General features: G+C 44.8%; 1 protein-coding gene across 3 annotated transcripts in view; it reads left to right on the top strand.

Annotated features, from left to right (window-relative positions):
• The window catches only part of SCUBE2 (signal peptide, CUB domain and EGF like domain containing 2), a 66,876-nt gene that overhangs the window by 33,902 nt on the left and 12,515 nt on the right, over nt 1–20,459 (top strand). For 2 of the 3 annotated variants that reach the window (XM_032853432.1, XM_032853430.1), the window contains 6 exons: nt 757–879; nt 1,264–1,380; nt 1,643–1,729; nt 3,507–3,611; nt 6,058–6,213; nt 6,632–6,838. In XM_032853432.1, the coding sequence (XP_032709323.1) occupies nt 757–879; nt 1,264–1,380; nt 1,643–1,729; nt 3,507–3,611; nt 6,058–6,213; nt 6,632–6,838 (795 nt within the window). The remainder of the gene's footprint in view (nt 1–756; nt 880–1,263; nt 1,381–1,642; nt 1,730–3,506; nt 3,612–6,057; nt 6,214–6,631; nt 6,839–20,459) is intronic. The other variant, XM_032853433.1, reaches the window with a different exon arrangement.

Below are 20,459 nucleotides of genomic sequence, written 5' to 3'. Positions count from 1 at the left end.
TCTTTGAGAATACATATTCAGCTTCTGATTCAGAATGGCTATTATGGCTTCCACGGTGATCCTGAGTATCCAAATATTTGGGAACCCGGGGCTTAAATATTTCCTGCCCAATTCTTGTACCCTGTGCTTAAGAAGAATGGATAGCAGTGATTTGGTGTAGATAACATCGTCTCTCCTTCTTTTCAATATATCCTTGGCATGGCTACACACATCCTCTTTCAGTCCATCAGGAAACCCCAAGGATGTGTGGCCTGAATACAGATGTGTGTCTGGGTTTTAGGTGGAGCTGCCTTCCAACCTGGACTCGGTCTTGGGTAGATGGGGATTAAAGCAAGTAATTTCCCTTCTCTATAATTCAACTACTGAATATGAACTGTCCAGTGAGGAGTCCTAACTCTGTCTCCCTTAGCATGTAGCCCAGGAGGATGGTAGAACTTCACATCTGGGGCCTGTGCAGTGTTTGAGTTTGGACACGTGGAAGTGGAGTGTGTCCCCTTCTGAGTATCCTTAATGGTGGAAAGGTTTGGTCCAGAATGGAACTTGAGACCATCCGGGTGAAGCGCGTGCCAGGAAACCCACAGAGTGGGGAGCGGGGTCAGCTGGGGCCCAGTGCACATCCTGAAGGCAGCTAGCACCTTACCTTGGGTTAGTGGCTTTCAACCCTGTGACTTCCCTGCTGCTCCTTCCTCAGGGGAGGGATGGCGTCAGCCTGGTCCCCAGCAGGCTGCTGTGACAGGAGAGTGTTTTATTCTGCAGACACTGATGAGTGCAGCGTCAACAACGGGGGCTGTCAGCAGGTCTGTGTGAACACAGTGGGCAGCTACGAATGCCGATGCCACTCAGCATACAAGCTCCACTGGAATAAGAAAGACTGTGTGGGTAAGGGGTCCCGTGTCTCTCAGTCCGCAGGCAGCTCTGTCCCCACGGGGCCCGGAGTGCACCCGCCTTCATCCTGCCCCTGATGCTTCTCCCCTCAGTGGCAGCAGCCGTTCTTGAAATAGCTCAAAAACAGGAGATACTTTACAGGCTCTTCGGTGTTTCCGTCTGTGCTTCTGCGTAGGTTGGAACTCCCTTCTGTTTTCCTGCATGGGAAAAAAAAGAGCATGCAAGTAGCTTCTTTACCTTGGAGGGAAATAGTGCCCTGTGTCTTGTGTTCTGTGCTGGGTATCAGCCCTCCCTTCTTTCCTTGGGGCCTTGGGTGTCTGGGACTCACCTGGAAGTGTCCTGCTCTTTCTGTAAGTGTCTGCTTTTTGTCCTGTCCAGAGGTGAAGGGGGTCCTGCCCACTAGCGTATCACCCTATGTGTCCCTGCATTGCGGTAAGAGTGGCGGAGGAGACAGGTGCTTCCTCAGATGTCACTCGGGCATTCACCTCTCTTCAGGTGAGTGGGTCCCAGTCCCCCGGGCGAGTCCTCGTGCCAGGGCCAGGCCTTCCTGGCCGTTAGGTGTTCAATGCCCTCAAAGGGTTTCCAGGTCTTTGGCCAGCTGCCGCTTGACCATCGGGGAGGCTCATGCTTTGAGACCCCATATGCTGGGCATTTGTCTGTGGTTTCTGTGGCATGGGGGGCAGGGAGCGAATATAGCTGCTACCAGGAGAGACTGTAACCTTGCTTACATGTTGACAACCCACGTTCTGTCTGTCAGGACTGCAAGAGGCCTACTCTGTCGCCTGTGGCTCTTCCTCTTCTCTCAGGAGCAAACAGCAAAAATCAAATGACTCAGCTTTCGGGGGTAATTACCAAATCTGCGTGTTCTCTCTGGGGTTCACTGTGTTAAAAGGGCTTCGTTCTTGGGGTGCTGTTCTTGGGCATTGGCTTTATTTTCTTTTCTCTTAATCTCCTCAGTGCTGCGAGCACATTACAGACTGTTCTTGCCCACAGACTTGGTGCCTGAAAACTGACTCACCACGTAACAGATATTTACCGAGTGTCCATTGTGTGCTCGGAGGCTCCGTGTTCAGTCCTGGTGGGTCATCCTGTTGGGCAGAGGCCCACAGAGCTCTGGGATCAGGAGACTCAGGTCTCCCAAACTCCCTGTACCTCAAAGGCCCAGCAGGCAGGGTGTGCCTGGAGCACATGGCGTTGGTGGAGATAGACATAGGCATGATGGGGCAAACATTCTGTCCAGAGAAACAGTCCCAAACCTTTTCTGTTTGTCAGAAGACATAGAATGAAATGTAAAGATTTAAAGTAGCCTTATCCTCCCAGATTTAGAGATCTCTGTGATTACATCATGAGGACATCAATGAGGAAATTATTCTTTTTTTTTAAAGATTTTATTTATTTATTTGAGAGAGAGAGAGAGAGAGAGAGCCCAAGCAGAGTGAGGGTCAGGGGGAGAAGCAGCCGAGCAGGAAGCCCAGTGTGGGACTCAATCCCAGGACTCCAGGATCATGACCTGAACCTAAGGCAGACACTTAACTGACTGAGCCACCCAGGTGCCCCTGATTCTTGCTTGATGTCCATATTACATATATGAGCAGAGCTAGAGACATGAACCATGATAGTAATACTGAAATATATTGATCGAGCAGTTCAAATATACCAGCCACTGTATTACAGGACTGAGCTGATTTAATCCACACTGCAGTGCTCAGGGAAATGTTACTATTCTTCTCATTAATTAGATGAAGAACCTGAGGTTCAGAGAGATAGAATAATGTACCCAGAGTGACTCAGATAGGACACAGTGGAGCTGGGATTCTAACCAGGATGGGCAAACCGATAGTTACTAGTTATTCAGTTCTTGCTGTGTGCCAGACAGTAGGCTAAGCTATTCTTTTTTTTGCATCATCTCATTTAATCCTCATAGTAATATAGGTACCTTAATGTAAATACCTCAATTTTGTCTGTTTGACAGAGGAGGAAACTGAGACTTAGGGGGTTTTAGTAACTTGCTTAAGTTCTCACCACAAGTCAATGAGCTAGCGTGTGAGTCCTGGGCTTTGGCTCCAGAACTTGACATATGGTTAAGACCGATTGTGGGGGGAGAGCAGAATTTTGCACACGAGGCCCTCAAAGTGGGACCTTTTCTGCCCCCCAGAGCCCAGACATCCTAGCCGCATTTGGTGAGTGCCATCCTTATCTGCTCCCTCAAACTTGTCCTCCCAGGAAAGGCTTCTCTAGGTGAATCTGCCCTCCACCATTTCCCTCAGCAATCATGTCCAAATTAGAATTAGGGGATTCTGGTCTTCTTTCTCAGGAAGGCACAAAAGTGACCTCATAGTTCATTTCAGTGTTGAGGTTGTTTGGGGCCCTCTCTTTATTATATTTGAGCATTAGATTCATCTCAGCTGGATGAACAAGTGTAACTCTTAGGAGGCTCCTGGCATTCCCAGCCTCAGGGTCATGAGCCAAATCTTTTGTGGTCTCAGGAGAAGAGAGCGGCTGAGGATATGCAGAGTGTGGCGGGACCCCGCCTTGGGATAGCTCGCCATTATAAACCCCATCCGGGTCTTTCCATTCCTTTGCCTCTGAAGGTAACATCTCTCACTTGTTTCTTTCTGAAGATGTCGCCACCATCAGGACAAGTGTAACCTTTAAACTAAATGAAGGCAAGTGTAGTTTGAAAAAGGCTGAGCTGTTTCCCGAGGGTCTGCGACCAGCACTACCAGGTATGGAATCAGATAGCTGGTGTAGGGAGCTTGCTTGCATGTTGGGAAAGGGGCCTGTAACATGCCGAGCCCTTCAGTTGGGATCGAACAGTCCAGAATCTCCAGGGACTCTCCCCACAGGAGGAAGAGGAGCCTAGCCTAGCACCCCTGTAGAGCTCTGGACTTACACTTCAGGGCTTCCTTTACCAGGCACACATGGTGAGCCCTGGAGAAACCCAAGTTCACGGCAATCAGTAAGGGCTTTAAGATGATTGGCAGTTTGTGATTGTATTGGGTTAAATTTTTTAGATCCCAGAGTTTGCTTGGAATATAAGCCAAAGAAATGAGAAAGATTTGGTTCAGATAATCTCTGATGAACAAGGATGTGATATCCAGCTTTCCTGCTGGATCCAGGCTTTGGAGGCAGTGACTCCATTGGCTTCAGCAGAACAAACACCATCCAAGTAGAACTGGCCTTGTAGAGGAGAGCAGAACTCAACACTCCTCTCCCCCCAGCTCACATTTCCAGTATTATTTCGTAAAATAATTTTAGAGATTAAAAAAAATCATGACTCATGTCTTAGGGCTGCTTCTTTCCCCAGTGTGCCATCACATAAATCATACAAATAAATATGAGGCTCACTGTAGTCACTTATGACTGCATATTTTAAGAAACTGAGATGAATTTTGGTACCTCCATTTGATGGAATATTATGCAGCTATTAATTGTGTGTTTTTAAAGAATGTTTACTGACATAGGAAAATGTTCTTACAATATAATGAGAGTAAGATTTCATATGTCTAATACACCCAGACTGTGTTAGAAAAAGGGTGAGTAGAAGAAAAAGAAAGGAAGCTGACCATATCATTATAGTAGTTATAGCTCAGTGGGGAGATGACAGGAAATTTTCATTTTTTTCTTAAGGATTTTCCAAATTCTCCACAGTGAGCATTTACTTTATTTGTTTATTTTAATCATTTTATTTTATTATTTATTTATTATATAAATATATTTATATATTTATGTTTATTTAATATTATTCATATTTATCATTATATATTCTATATAATATAAATATATTTATATATTATTAATTAATTTAAAATATTTATGTGAGGGGGAGGGGCAAAGGGAGAGAGAGAGAGACTCTCAAGCAGACACCCCACTGAATGTGGAGCCCAGTGTGGGCCTTAATCCCATGACCCTGAGATTTTATGACCAAAATCAAGAGTCATCTGCTCAATGAACTGAATCACCCAGGTGCCCCAGAATTTATGCTTTTAGATCACAGGAAAAAAACCATTATTTAAAAATAGTCTTGGTCTTTCATCTCCCTAATGGTATTGTACTATGTTAATTTCTCAGTGTTGATAAATGTACACGATAATGTAAGATGTTAGCATGGGGGAAAACTTAAAGAGTATATGGGAACTCTCAGTTCTATCTAAGTGACTTTGCTGCAAATCTAAACTTATTCCAAAATAAAAAGTTTGAAAATATAGATTTGGGAAAATTCAAAGAGAGGAAGGTTCAAAGTGTCTGTTTAGTTTGAGGTTTGAAGTTAGCCTTTTGAAAAGGTAAGGGGACTTTTCCGAGAGTAGGGTGGGGTGGGATTAATTTGCCCCCTCCTTCCTTTGGCTCCTGATGACTTACTGCTTTGAACAGCCTTGTAATGTTGAAGAGGAATGTGATACAGATGACACCTCAGTTGAATAAAGAGTTTAAACTAGAGACAGGTCAGTTGTGTGGATGATACACAGAAGTGCTCTTTGGTTTGGGTTCACAGTCATTAGTTAAAAGATCCACTGGAAGTGGAGGTGGGGGGAGAGACGGCCAGAGTCTGGAATGGGGGTGTGCAGAGCCCTGCCTTATGCAACACTTCCTCCCATCCTAGATGCCTTCATGATACTTTTTGATTTCCTAGATGCCTTCTGCCGTATATTGCTCCTGGTTATTCCAAAATGAGACATCACTGTTAATGTGCTTTCCTGCTTCCCTTCGGGTTGGAATTACTCCAAGCTCAGTTTGCCTGAAAGCAGGAGTTGGTTTCCTTTCCACTCCTGTGCTCATTCCCTGTTTGAAGCCTCAGCCCCTGCTTGGTACTACACAGTCTGGCTCTAAGGAAACCAACCGTGAGAACACAAGCACACCTTAGCAGACCATCAGTTAGGACTGCAAGGCAACCCCGCGTCCTGTTTTCCCCACAGGGGGCTGGTCAGTTGCACACATCCAGCATTCATCCATGAAAATCATTCTCGAGAGCTAAATTGTTCATTTATATAGGAGGCTCTTCAAAATTAAAATGTCACCGTGCTCCAAGCTGAGGCTTACAGCGTCTTGGCATCTGGAGTTAATCACTTTGTCCCTTGAGAGTCGTTTTAATGAAATGTTTACTGAGCTCTAGCGAATGTTCAGCCGAGTGCTTTGCCAGGATCTGGCTTCCGATCATTTTGTTTCTTCATACAGAGAAGCACAGCTCAGTAAAAGAGAGCTTCCGCTATGCAAACCTTACATGCAGCTCCAGCAAGCACGTCCCAGGAGCCCCTGGCCGCCCAAGCGCCACTAAGGAAATGTTTATCACTGTTGAGTTTGAACTTGAAACTAACCAAAAGGAGGTGACAGGTTGGTTTGAAAACAGTCTTTGGTGCCAGGCTTCTCCCAGCTTGCTCCTTATTCCTTTGCCTTTCACTTTTCGTCATTCTTTGGGTGGGGGGGGGTGGTGGCGGGGGAAGTAATGCAACCATTGAAGTATCTCCTGTTTTTTTGTTTTGTTTTTTCTTTTTCACTCCCAAACTAAACTGAATTAGTTTGGAACCTCATGGTATCATCTGTTTCCTAAAAATTCAAAGATTCCATTTTGGTCAACCAATTTCTGTTTGAATCAAATGCTGCCCAGCCTGCAAGGTGCCCAGCCCCGGGTCTCCCCCATTCTGTCCTCAGGGAGCTGCGGGTGTTGCTGGTGGGTCCTGCAGTGGGTCTGGACGTCCTCACTGCTTTAGCCTGACCTCCTCGCCCACAGCCATCCCTCTTATTTCCATAGCTTCTTGTGACCTGAGCTGTATCGTCAAACGAACAGAGAAGCGGCTCCGGAAAGCCATCCGTGCACTCAGGAAGGCTGCCAACAGGGAGCAGTTTCACCTCCAGCTCTCAGGCATGGACCTGGAAGAGGCAAAAAAGTCTCCCAGGACACCTGAACACCGAGTGCAGTCCTGTGGAGTGGGTCAGGGCCGCGCAGGAAACCAATGTGGTGAGTGACCACCTGGCCAGGATATTCTTGCCATTGGAACTGTCTTGAGCTCTGTAAAGACTCGGGGTCACCAAAAGTGTGGCCCTTTCTCCCTGTCTGGGCTCACTCCAGAGAACACTGTGGACACCCACTGTCATTCAGGAATACCATGTTGGGGCCTATTGTGTCTTCTGGACCAGGAGCTCCCCAGTGCCTGGCACAGTGGCTGGCTTGTGGTGGGCACTTAATAAACATTTGCCAAATTGAAGAATGGAAAGGAAGAGGTAGGGTGATGAGGAGAGGGAGTGCTGACCTTAAGGGGTCTGAGGCACAGTGGTCTTTAGAGCACTGTGGTCCTGGGCAGGGGCAGGACGATAGGTGTGAGGCACCCATGAGCCTTCTGCATGCCCCACTATCAGTTCCCATCATTTCCCTCTGGCCCAGCTGCTGGCAGCCATGAACAGTCTCCTGTCCATATTTTCGTGCAGAGGCAAGTCTTGGAGGCCACTTGGCAGCCTTATGCGATCTCTGAGCTTTAGCCCAAGACTACTGGTAGTGACAGTACCATATATGGGTGTGTGCGTGTGCATGCGTGTGAGTGTACGCACGTGTGTGTGTGTTTCAGAATTAAGTTTGAGATGCGGCATTTGAACAATACCAACTCATGAAGTTCTAGGCAAGGGGAACCTGGGCAAGATGTTCTAGGATGGTCAGTCTTGAGACTTGTTTGTTCTGGGCGTTTATGGGAGGTTCTACCTTTGTAGGTAATCCCTTTATAGTCTCACTTTATAATAATCCTGGAAATGATTTCTTGAGTTTTCATCTGACACAAGTACAACATTAAGATGGTACCTGCATTGTCCCATTCAACCCAAATGGTCATCTTTCCAGGCTGGTGTTATTAACTCCACTTAACAGACGAACAAAGCAGAGCTCAGAGGGCTATAGGTTCTTTTGCTCTAGGTCACACTGACTATCTGACTCCAAAGCCTGGGCTCTAGACCCAAGTAAGGTGCGTTTGGATAACCAGCCCCCTCCAGAATAAACTGATGTCCTTTCTCAAGCATCATTAGAAGGCCCTAGAAGTGAGGCTTGAGCTAAGGAGTAATAAACCTGTGTTTCTGAAGAAGCAAAGCTGAGCCCAAGGCACTCATTCAGGAGACTTGTCAGCAGTAATCCCCCAGCCCAAATCTGTTGCTTTGCCAAACTGTAGTAAAAATCAAGTGTAAAATCAAGTATAATTGTCCACCAGGGGCTGGTTCTCAAATAGTCTTGACTTTTATTCTAGCTGACTCTCTTTAAAAGAAAAAAAAAAGAAAAAAAAAAAGAAAAAACCCAGCTGGTTGGTTTGTTCTCATTTAAAATTCTAAGAGTTCCCGTTTCCATACCAAAATGGTGATGAGAGTTGGCTGTTGCTAACCTGCTTTACAGGGTGAGTTGCAGAAAGCTGTCAGGGACAGGCAGGCCAGTCTTCCCACTGGCCCCTCGGAGTTAACCTGGGGTTTGAACTTCCGCATTTGCAGTCCTGTTAGGGAGAGGCCTTGCAGCCTTGCCAGGGAGCCTCCGTGGCCAGTTAAGAAATCAGGCAAAACTAGAGTATTGCCAATACTACCATGACTGTGTTCCTGGGAAAAAGGCCCAGGAATGAGGATCAGGAGTTACTTCACAGAGGCCTCATGACCGTGACAACTTGTGAAAAGATGCTGTGGCTGTTGTGTGTGTAAATGTGTCCTGAGATGCTTGTCATGCTAAGTTAAGTTGGATTGTTGCTGAGAGGCAATGCGTCTTGTCTCAAGAGCTCCCTCTAGCAATGGATGACTTTTGTAGCCCCATGGAACCAGATGGCGTTCACCCTGTCTGATTGCAGTGTTGAGGATTCTACCATGTAGAGAAAACAGCACAAAGAGTTACCAGTGAAATTTCTTCCTCCTGCTGAAGGGAGGAGGCGTGTATAAGGAGGGCTTGTATATGTTAAGTAAAAAGATGGGGTAACTGGGTGATGGGTATTAAGGAGGGCACGTGTGGTGATGAACACTGGGTGTTACACCCAACTAACCATTGAACACTACATCAAAAACTAATGATGTACTATATGTTGGATAATTGAATTTCAATTAAAAAAAAAAGAAGAAAGTTGCATTCTACACAGGAAAAAAGACTAGGGCTAGGGAGTGAGTAAGTGTTCAGGGGCAGGAATGTATCTAATATTCTTTATATTCCTGGAATATTGACTGGTCTTAAAACCTCATAAAGACCAAGTTTACTGATATTTTCTGAACTCTGGATGGTACATACAAGTGGAGCTATGCCTAGGGTAGTTCTTTTTGAAAATTATTTTCAGTGTCGGCCAAAAGGGTCTCCCAAAAGCATTTGAGGTCACTGGAAGGGCAGATGGAATTGTTACATTTTTCCTTCAAAATATTTTTTATTTCATTTCCAGTTACCAAAATAGTGTATGTTCCAAGTGGTACAGAATCATATACAGTTAGGGTAAAATTTCTCCTAATCCTATTCTTCAGTAAGAATCACTGTCAGTGGGTTTGAGGTATTTTTTTTTTTCATCTGTTTTCATGCACGTGTAAAAATGAGATTTTATTTATTTATTTAGTAAATATTTATTGAGCACCTACTGTGTGCCAGGTACTATTCTAGGTGCTGGGAATGCAGTAATTAAACAAAAAGGTAAATATCTTAGGAAGAGGGAGCCAGGTTACAAACCAGTAAAGAAGGAACTGTGTTGTGGAGCAGATGGCGGTAAGGGCATGTGAGGGGTAAGCGGGGAAGGGGACTAGAAAGTAGCAGGGCAGGGAGAGGGCTGAGGAGGAATATATTCCCCCCAAATGTAGACTATGGTCGGGGACTGTAGTTGTTGCGGAGTCACTCGGAACCGGATGTGAGAGATGGAAGGAAGCAAGCTATGGGGGTATCTGGGGGAAGAGTCCCAGGTGAAGGACACAGCAAGTACCAAAAGCTCTGAGGCAAGGGAAAGAAGGCCAGACAGCTAGCTGAGGGAGAGAGGGGAAGGGAGAAGGTCAGAGCAGTTGCCAGGGGCCACATCATGAGGGAATGGGAAGCCCGGTGAGGCCTCTGACTCTGAATTTGAGTGAGAAACAAAGCCAGTGAAGAGTTTTGAGCAGAAGAGTAATAGGGTTTCTGACTTACGTCTTCAAAGAACTTTGAACTTTGGGAGCTATCAACTTACCTATGAAGAAACCATATTTTAAAAACATGTCTCAATATATGGGGCGCCTGGGTGGCCCAGTCAGTGAAGCATCTGACCCTTGATTTTGGCTAAGGTCATGATTTCAGGGTTGTGAGATCAAGCCCCGCATTGGGCTCCACGCTAGGCCTGGAGCTGCTCCGGATTCATTTTCTCTCTCTCTCTCTCTTTCTCTGCCCCTCCCCCCACCTTAAAAAATATATCAATACAATTTGAATAGTGCTGGGTTGTGTCTAATGATAGAGTGGATCATGAGCATCCTTCTAATAGAGGAATTACCTTATTCCTTTTAAAGCTTCCTAGTCTGTATTTGTTCTAAGATGCCGGTATTTATTAATGAGACCCCCATGGTGAACATTTAATTAAGTTATTCCTAATTTTTAAAATACAAACAATGCTTCAGTGAAGATTTTTTTTGTGTGTGCATGTGGCCAACATGTCTGAAATGTCATAGAAGTCCACTTATTGGGTCAAAGAGATGCAGACTTAAAATTTTAATAGACGCTGCCAAATTATCCTGCAAAAAGACCATTCCTCTATAGACTCCCTCCAGCCTTGTAGCTGAGAGCTCGTTGTCCCACATCATTGCTAACATGGGTTGCTTGCCATGGATTTTTGTTTTTTAGATTTTATTTATTTATTTGAAAGACAGAGATCACATGTAGGCGGAGAGGCAGGCAGAGAGAGTGAGAGAGAGGAGGAAGCAGGCTCCCTGCAGAGCAGAGAGCCCGATGTGGGGCTCAATCCCAGGACCCTTGGACCATGACCTGAGCTGAAGGCAGAGGCTTTAACCCACTGAGCCACCCAGGTGCCCTGTCATTAATATTTTTAATTTTTGCAAATCTAATAAGCAAAAATGATAGTCAAATGTTAACTTGTTTTTCTTAGATTATTTAGTAAAACTGAGTTTGCTGTCATATGTCTGTGGCCATTTGGTTTTCTCATTCAGAGAGTATCCACATTCTCTGCCTATTTTTCCATTGAATTGTTTTTCCAATATCATTTAAAAAATTAATTTTAAAGTCCCAAGTCTTATCAAAGAACATAATCACTTCTGACCAATTAAACTCTTTCTTTTTATAATCATTTTGCATAGCAGTCTCATTCATTTGGCATTTAAGGACTTTGGGGACAGCCTGCTGCAGGTGACCTTTGTACCATCTGTGTTCAATTCTAGCAAGATGGAAAAAAATTAGTGATTATATTCTCTGAGGAGCAAATTCCTTAATCTCCATAGTAATTCCTAAATAATAGTAATAATGTGGGCTAATAATAGTAATTCCTAAATAAAAATTTCTTTTTATCTAAAGAAAAATTAATGATGACATGGATTTCTATTTTTCTTTCATAGCTACTTATCCCTTCATAAAGGGTGAATTATTTAAGGTCTGTACTTGCCTAAATGTATATTTTTATATGTAATTATTCTTAAAACTTGCTGAAATTTTTAGAAGACACATCCAGGCAACTGGCAAACCAGGGAAGCATTTTGTGCCTGGGCTCTTGAGAGAGACTGGGAGGGTTTAATTCAACTCTCAAGAGCAGTAGCTTCCCTGTGCAGCAGTTGAGAAAAATTAATACCACCAGTATATATTCAGATACCACTCTGGGCTACTCTGATCTTGGGATGAAACAGTGAGAAGATAAAGGGTGGGGAGCCGGCCTGTATGACATTCACATTCTTATAGGACATGGACAATTAAAAAGTAAAGAAAAAAGTAGTTTCAGAAGTTATAAGTATTATGAAGATAGAAGTACAGAGAAGGACAGAGTGGAGGAGGGATTACTTCCCACAGGTGTTCAGCAAGGCTTTCAGAGCAGGTGACATTTGATCTAAGTGAGAAGGAACTAGCCTTGTAAAGCTCTGATGGGGGCAGAGGGTATTCTGGCTGAGGAGGGATCAGCAGGTGCAAATGGCCTGAGGCAGGAATGAGCCAGGCATTTTCTATTTAATTTTTTCAGAATTGAGAAATTATTTGCAATCGAACAGGCAGAAATTTTCTTTTCTGTTTAAATCATGGAAGATATAAAGTCTTTATTAGCGATATAAACCAATATTAGACCAATACTTATCACACAAACAGGGTAGGAAATTCTTTTGATTAAAAGAGTTTAAGAAACATAATTTAGGGGATACCTGGGTGGTTCAGTCAGTTAAGTGTCCGACTCTTGATTTCAGCGCAGGTCATGATCTCAAGGTTGTGAGATCGAGCCCTGTGTGGGACTCCGTGGTTATAGAGCCTGTGTTAAGATTCTCTCTCCCCCTCCCTCTGCCCCTCCCCACCCCCATTCACTCTCTTCCTTTCTCTCTCTCTCTCTCTTTTTTTTTATTAATTATTTTTATTAACATATCATGTTTATTTGCCCCAGAGGTACATGTCTGTGAATCGTCAGGCTTACACATTTCATAGCACTCACCACCTTTCTCTTTCTAACCCCTCCCAAAAACCCACAACAAAACAAAACATAATTTAGTAAAATGTTGACATTTATTGAGCACTTACAGTGTGTTTAGCACTGTGCTAAGCACTTTACATATATTATCTCATTTGATCCTCATTGTAAGTCTATTTTGCATCATGCCTTTTTTTTAATAGATAAGGAAACTAAGGCATAGGGAGGTAAGGTGTTTTCCCAGGGTCACCCAGCAAGTAAGAGGAAGTGCCGGGGTTTCCACTCCAGATCTGTCTCAAGAGCCTGTGTTCCTAACTCTCTCAATGGGAATGCTTTCTCTTCTGGGTACAGCCTGTGCCTTGTAAGTATCTAACTCCGATAGCACTTGTATGGAGAACCCTCTATGGGCCAGATCTGTGGTGGGTGCTGAGGAGGCCTTTATAAATAAGACAACATCCGTCTCGGGGTGCATGGGTGGCTCAGTGGGTTAAAGCCTCTGCCTTCAGCTCAGGTCATGATCCCAGGTCCTGGGATCAAGCCCCGCATCAGGCTCTCTGCTCAGCAGGGAGCCTGCTTCCTCCTCTCTCTCTGCCTGTTTCTCTGCCTACTTGTGATCTCTGTCTGTCAAATAAATAAATAAAATATTTAAAAAAAAAAAAAAGACAACATCCCTCTCAAGTCACACTTGGTCCTCCCAGGGAAGGGTTAGAGAAGCCTTCCCCAGAGAGAAGAAGCCTAAACTGAGTTTTGAGGGATACACAGGTGGCGCGTCCATGGAGAGGAGTATCCAGGCAGAGGAGTAGCCTTGGGGAATGTGACTGAGCAAGATGGACCCAGGAGGTGATTGATACCTCAGTACCACTAAACCTCAAGCTGAAAGGGGGATGTGGTGGGCGGCTTGGCTTGTGGGAGAAGCACAGTAGGTCATGAGAGACCTTGTGTATGCTGCTAAGGAGCCTTGGCTTTATATCTAGGTGACAAGGTGCCATGAGAGGGTTGAATCAGGGAATGGGTCAGGTTGTATTTGTATTCTAGCAAAATTTCATTTACTGGATTGAGAGTTAGGACCAGAGGCAGAAAACCTAGCTTGGAAGTTTCTGAATGCTTTGCATGAGAGATGTTGAGAATATGATGGCACGAGATGTGGTCTAGAATAGAGATGGACTAGATGGACTAGAAAAGAAGCAATAGATTCTAGAAATATTTAGGAGGAAATGTGAGTAGCATTTGGTGATAAATTAGATTGGGGACTTAGAAGAGGAAAGAGCTGGGGTGAACTCAGAGTTTTCTGATTTTGCCTCTGACCCATCCCTTGCTTCCCACGTGTCCCTCATCTCACCCAGCCCTGTTTAATATGCAGGAGGCATGGAGAGAAAGCCTGTGGGTTGGTTGAATGGTTGGATGAATGTGATCACTGGGGAAGAAATAATCAGAAAAGATTTATAGGAAAAGCAGGAAAAAATAGGCTCTTGAGAGAAAGCCCAAGGAAGAAAGAAAATTCAGATGCAGAAAAGGAGACTGAAGACTGAGGTCGGAATCAAAGACACCAAGAGGAGTGCGGGGAGTCAAGTCAAGAAGACTCTGGAGTCAGGGAGGGAAGCAGTCAGAGAAGCACTTCAGGAAGGTGAGTCTGACGGTAGGCTGGGACAGGGCTGAGGCAAGGAGGAACACAGTCAAGGGAAGTCGTTGGAAGGTTATGGCAGGAATCTAGAGATGGCAAGGATCAAAGCACTCTGGTGCCACAGGGATGGAGATTAGCCGATGGACCAAGGGAACACAGCTGCAGAATGCTGCAGCTGACTGATGGAGCAGGGAGGAAAGGTCTGGAATAATAACTACGGGCTGGATTGCAAAGGTTGGAGGCTTGGTGACTGGGGGAGCAGAGATGCTGTTTGCCAGAGGGGTAGAAATAACTGTGCAAGGAAGGGAAGGGAAGCATTCCCCTTGAGCACGTTGAGTTTAAGTTGCAACAAGACTTCCAGGCAGAGATGTCCACGGGCTTCTGGGAATCTAGGGAAATGACTTTATCTTATCACATGCAGACCAAACCTCCTGTCCTGCATCTGTCCACACATACTCCACCCTGCTTCCTGTTAAAATGGATGAACAGCCCATGTTCCGACCAAGGCCAGCTCTTCCACTTGGCCTCTGGAGCCCATCTGCTTTCCTCTTCTCAAGAACATTGCTCCCATTGTTGTCCCCACTGACCCCTCAGCTCAGCATTCTTCCTCTCTCCTGGGTCATTGCCAACAGCACACCAACATATCTCCTGTCTTAAAAACCAAACAGACCCTCCTTTGACTTCATGCTTCTCTCCAGATACTGCCTCATTTCTCTGACCACCCCCGTAGAGCAAAATTCCTTAAAAGAGTTGTCTAAACTCTCTGTATTTGCTTCCTCCCCTCCCATTTTCTCCTCAACTTTAGCCAGTCTAGAGTTTGTGTTCCCAACGTCTCTACTGAAACCGTTTTTCCCGAGATTTCTAACTGCCTTTATGTTACCAAAATCAGTTGCTGACTCTCATTCAAATACTGGGGATACCCTCTCCTCCTCCCAGAAACACCCTCTTCTCCCGGGGTTCAGACAGCACGCTCTTCTGGTTCTCCTTTTGCCTCCCAGGTTGCTTCCTTTTTATTTCCTATGTTGGTTCTTCCCTCATTTTTGATCTCTCAACACTGGGTATCCCTGGGCTCAGTCCTTCACACTGTCCTACCTGACCTCATTCACTGCCACCACCATGCGCTGGTACGCACACTCTGAAAGTAAAAAAAAAAAAAAATTTTTTAAGATTTTATTTATTTATTTGACAGAGATCACAAGTAGGCAGAGGCAGGTGGGGGGGAGGGAAGCAGGCTCCCTGCTGAGCAGAGAGTCCCATGCGGGGCTCGATCCCAGGACCCCGGGATCATGACCTGAGCCAAAGGCAGAGGCTTTAACCCACTGAGCCACCTAGGCACCCCAAAGTAAAATATTTTTGAATTTATGAACGTTTACTTATTTAAAAACTACATACTTGTTCTATTGGATAATATATTACGTACATGATTTAAAAAGGAGGTACAGATTAAACAAAAATTTTAAAATAGGGGCGCCTGGGTGGCTCAGTGGGTTAAAGCCTCTGCCTTCAGCTTGGGTCATGATCCCAGGGTCCTGGGATCAAGCCCCACATCGGGCTCTCTGCTCTGCAGGGAGCCTGCTTCCTCCTCTCTCTGCCTGCCTCTCTGCCTACCTGCGATCTCTGTCTGTCAAATAATTAAATAAAAATCTTTAAAAAAAATTTTTTTAAATAACTGGTTCGCATCTTTAGGTACCACATTTATAGTCTGGCAAGGTCCATTGCTAGCAGTAGAGGTTGTAAATCCATCTTTCAAATAACCTTTTTGTTCATTGCTGGTGTTTTGGCTCAGCTCTTGTCAGATCTGATTTCTGTTTCTGTGTTGTGATATTTGACAAAGAACTCATCCTGGAGTAAAAGTTTGCATCTGCCCAGCACTTCCCTGCCCCTCACCTGGGCTTCTATTGTTAGTTGTACCTTCGGGCCAGGGTTTTTGCAGGATTTTCTCAAGTCGCTGGCTATTTTGTGCCAGTTAGTTTGGTTGGAGGTGGATAATACAATCTGGAAACCTGTTCAACCAGGCAAATTACAATTCTCCATACATTGAAAAGAAGCTAAGCAGTCAGGACCTTCCCACTCCCAGAGCTGGGGAATGCCCGTCCTTCTTTCCTTGGAGACCTTGTATCTTCACGTGTATCTATGCCTCACGGAGATGTGGACTGACTGAGGGACCTGTCTGACACCATACACTGAACCAGTGAACCTTTCCTTTTTTCTTATTTTTAGGTAAAAATAACTAGGCATAGCATGAAAAGGCTTTGCCCACACCCAGGGGATCATTTCATAAACCTCCGAGGTGTAGTATTCGACCTTGGAGACCCCTGGTAAAACCAGTGCCTTCTCAGTATCAGCACTCGCCTGGCCAACAGGCATCTTCAACTCAGCGTGTTTTAAACAAAACATTTTATCGTCCTCCCTCCCTTCCAAGTAAAACCTGCTTCTCCCTCATCTCAGTAAACAGCACTTCTATTTGCCTCGTTGCTCAAATGAAAAATCTTCACATTCTTCTTGATCTCTTTCATTCTGTCATGCTCCTCACCCAGTCCACTAGCAAATTCTGTCATATCTGCCTTCAGATTATAGTCTGACTCTAAGTAGTTTTGTCTTCCTCCGTCATTACCACCCTTATTCCAAACCACCGACATGCTGGGCCCAGTCTGTTGTGACAGGCTCTGAGTTGTTTCCCACCCTTGCCTGACTCCCTGTGTTCTCCACAGAGCAGTCAGAAGTTCTGTTGGAAACATAAGTCAGACCAGGCCATTCCTCTATGTAAAACCTCCAACACGCTTTGAGTAAGGTCTACTTTCCTTACCGTGACCTTCAAGAACCTACACTGTGTGGCCCTTGCTTGCTTTTTAGTATTCCTCTCCTATCGCCCTGGCCCTTCCACTCTGATCCTCCTACACTGGCATTTTTTGCTATTAAGCAAATACCACTGCAGGATCATTTCACTCCTTTCAGTCTGATCTCTGCTCAGAGAGGAAAGCCTGGCCACTCTTCTGAGACCACAAACGCACGGACTTTACCCCCACCACCCTGCCTTCCCTTCTTTACCTTGTTTTGCTTTTCTTCATCGTACTTACCGCTCAGTAGCATTCTACTCTGTATGTGTGTCCATATTCTCCACTAGAACGAAAATCCCTTTAGGGCAGGGCCGCGTCTGACTTCTGTGTGATGGCTCTAGCTCCATTCAGAACAGTACTCTGCACATAATCAGTGCTAAGTATTAAACAGAATTAATGAATTTTCATAGGGACAACAGGTGAAATCTCAAGGATAACCACCCACATTAAGAGAAAAGAGGGCAAAGGGCACATGTCTGGGGAGATACTCAAATTGAGGGCAGAAGCGGTACTCGAAAGGAAGTGACATCTCAGCCCCCATTAACTAGATATGACGAGAACATGGCAGGCCCTGGGGAACCCGGCCAGGAAGGCGGCAGGCTGGACTCAGCTCTCTGCCCCAACTCTAGCAAACCTGAACACACACCAAAAACCTGGACAGGTAGGACGGCTCAGCCTCTGAGGTAAGGGGCTGCTCTCCTCTGTTACCCTGAAACACTCATTTAAGAGGGTTTTGAACAAGGATCCCAAGGCCACCATGTGGTCCTAGCCTCTGAGCTCTGACAAACCAGAGGTTCCAGAGCACCCTGGGAATCCACGTGGGCTGCTTGTGGCTTTCCTTCAGAAGTCAAGGCGTGACTCTTAAGAAAACAGTCAGATGCTAGAGAGTGACCTCTTTTATTAGGTTCACCATCTTCGCCACAGAGAGACCATAGTGTTTGTCCATAGCCTGAAATACTCAAAGGCCATGGTGTTGAAAAGAGGGTGAGCCTTCAGGTCTCTTTGTCAACATTAATCCTGGCCCCTGCCAGTCTCTCCCTTTTGCATCAGAAAAGCTTTCTTGTTTTTTGTTTTTGTTTTGTTTTTGTTGTTGTTTTTTTTAAAGAGAGGGAGAAAACAGCTGTGTGGGATTTGAGAATGGGATGGTCGCTGAAGACACACAAAAGCTTTGCTGTGATCCTGAAGTGTTTAGGGGCAATTGACTCCTTTGTTTAGGGCAGCAAAACAAGCCGGCTGCTCAAGGAGAAAAGAGAACCAACTGGAACGTGTGATTGAGGTCTCTTCAGGCCAGATCTTCAGCACATTTGCAAAAAGCGGTTTTCAGGCATCTCTTCAGAGTCCCTCTTTGCTGTTTAGCTCATCTTTACCTTGTGAAAGAAATTAATTTGGAAGGTGCTTGGCAGGAATGATTTCTGTAGGACTTTCTGGAATGAAAATGGAAACCATGAACAGCAATGTGAGTTTGTTTCTGTGAAGCGTGACTTTCACGGGGAGAAAAAAGAGCAGGTGCCCTCCCTTCTGCAGGCTGGCCCGAGGGGCATTTCTCAGCCCTTTGCTCAGTTGGAAAATTGCAACAGATATGGGACATTGTGAGGCTTCTCAAAATGTAACCTCGAAAAGTCTTTGGGGTGTATAAATACTTCTAAGGAAGCTAGCAGACGCCCGGAGCAGCGGGAGCCCATCCAGTTACTCTTTCCAGGGAGAACCAGAGCCCTGCTGGCACACCCGTGGAGAGGACCCGTGTTCCGCCAGAGGAACCACGACCATGCGATCTGACTCCAGGTTAGGGTTAGTGAGGCTTGAAATCATCACCATCATCTGGTGTTTTCCCGTTAGCCAATAGAATGTTACAGAAATGGCATTGGCTTGGCTAGAGGGGATCCGGATAGCCTCTGTTTTATTTACTTTCTGCCAGCCTTCAGGACACTTGACCCTATAGAGCCATGAGGGAGTTATCCTCTTCCTCCTGGACTGTGGGCCCTCGGAGAGTCAAGTGGGACACAGGATAAGAAGTCATGAATTCCTAGTATATAATTCAGCCCACCTTTTCATGGGAGATGAGCTGAAACTGAGTCATCAGGGAAACCGCTATCCAGGAAGACTGCATTTAGAGACCAGGTCTGAAATTATAGACTCTGTCCGCCACAGGTCTGTGCATCAGACTTGTTACAGTGTTGTTTGCTGAGATAGCAAGAGCTTGGTTCACTTCTAATTTTTTCTAATATGATAAATAAAAATGATGCATGAATATTATGAAAGAAATCCAAACAACATAAAAAGGCATTAAAATGTTAGATTTTAGAGTAGACTTTATTGATTGATTGCATTTAGTTGTAGACCTAATATTTGAAATGTGGCATATTTTAGCTTATGATTTTGAAAAGCCTTGTTTTGGGCTTTTGTTTTTTAAGATTATGAAGTGAATAATGAAAAGACATTTGTAGGGACGCCTGGGTGGCTCAGTGGGTTAAGGCCTCTGCCTTCGGCTTGGGTCATGACCCTAGGGTCCTAGAATCGAGCCCCGTGTCGGGCTCTCTCCTCCGCAGGAAGCCTGCTTCCTCCTCTCTCTCTCTGCCTGCCTCTCTGCCTACTTGTGATCTCTGTCTGTCAAATAAACAAGTAAAATCCTAAAAAAAAAAAAAGAAGAAGAAGAAGAAGAAGAAAAAGAAGAAAAGACATTTGTAAGAATGGTAATAGAGAACTTGGCCGTGTTTAACCCTAGAAGTGTGTATGCAGATTGCCTTCATCAGATGGCGTGAAAACAGGTATACCCCTCACAGACACTGAAGAGATGTAATAGCTAATTTTATCATGTGAATTTTGTTTTCTGTTTCTCAGCAGTTTAAGTTAAAAAGAGACTGTGTTTATTCCAGTCAGACTCCCCTAATGCCACAGAGAGAATCCTTGGCAAAGTCCTGAATTATGATTCAGTCTGCACTTTCGCTGAAGACCTTTATCCCCCTTAAATTCAAAGCCCTTCATCTTACCGTAGGTGTATTTCATAGACTAGCTGTGGGACCTTGGCCAAATTATTTAACATCTTTAAGTATCTGTTTCTGTAAAATGGAGTTAATAACAACACCTAACTCCTCAGGGTTGTTAGGTCCTTAGGGTTGTTTTTAGGGATGATTGAGATCACATATGTAAAGCTTTTGGTGTGGTGAACAGGAGATTGTAAGTACTCAGTAAATGTTAGCCATTAAAAAGGCTCTTTTGATGGTTATGTTGATGTCTGAATATGATACTAGAGAACCCACTTAAGCATATTTCTTTTATACTCATATTCTAAAACAAGGTATGAATCTACATTTAACTAACAGTACCAGAAATATAGCCAGAGACACAGTTTATTAATTTCCTTATAGTTTATTCTTTTGGGAGACATTAACCGTGGTTTACTCTTCATAACATATTAACTTATTATAAACATGAAGCACATTGTGTTGGGGAGCTTACTGGTAAGTCTCTCGAGATCACCCTCCCCACAGCCACCAGAAAGTGAGCTTTTCAAAACTCAGCTTTGGTCATATTCCTCTTCTTTCAATGGCTCCTCCCCCTGAAGAAGAAAAC

The sequence above is a fragment of the Lontra canadensis genome, unplaced genomic scaffold (assembly GCF_010015895.1).
Source record: "Lontra canadensis isolate GAN:19392208 unplaced genomic scaffold, GSC_riverotter_1.0 scaffold7, whole genome shotgun sequence".
Classification (NCBI taxonomy): domain Eukaryota; kingdom Metazoa; phylum Chordata; class Mammalia; order Carnivora; family Mustelidae; genus Lontra; species Lontra canadensis.
Note: the sequence above shows the minus strand (reverse complement) of the source record. Positions and strands in the feature narration are given on the sequence as shown.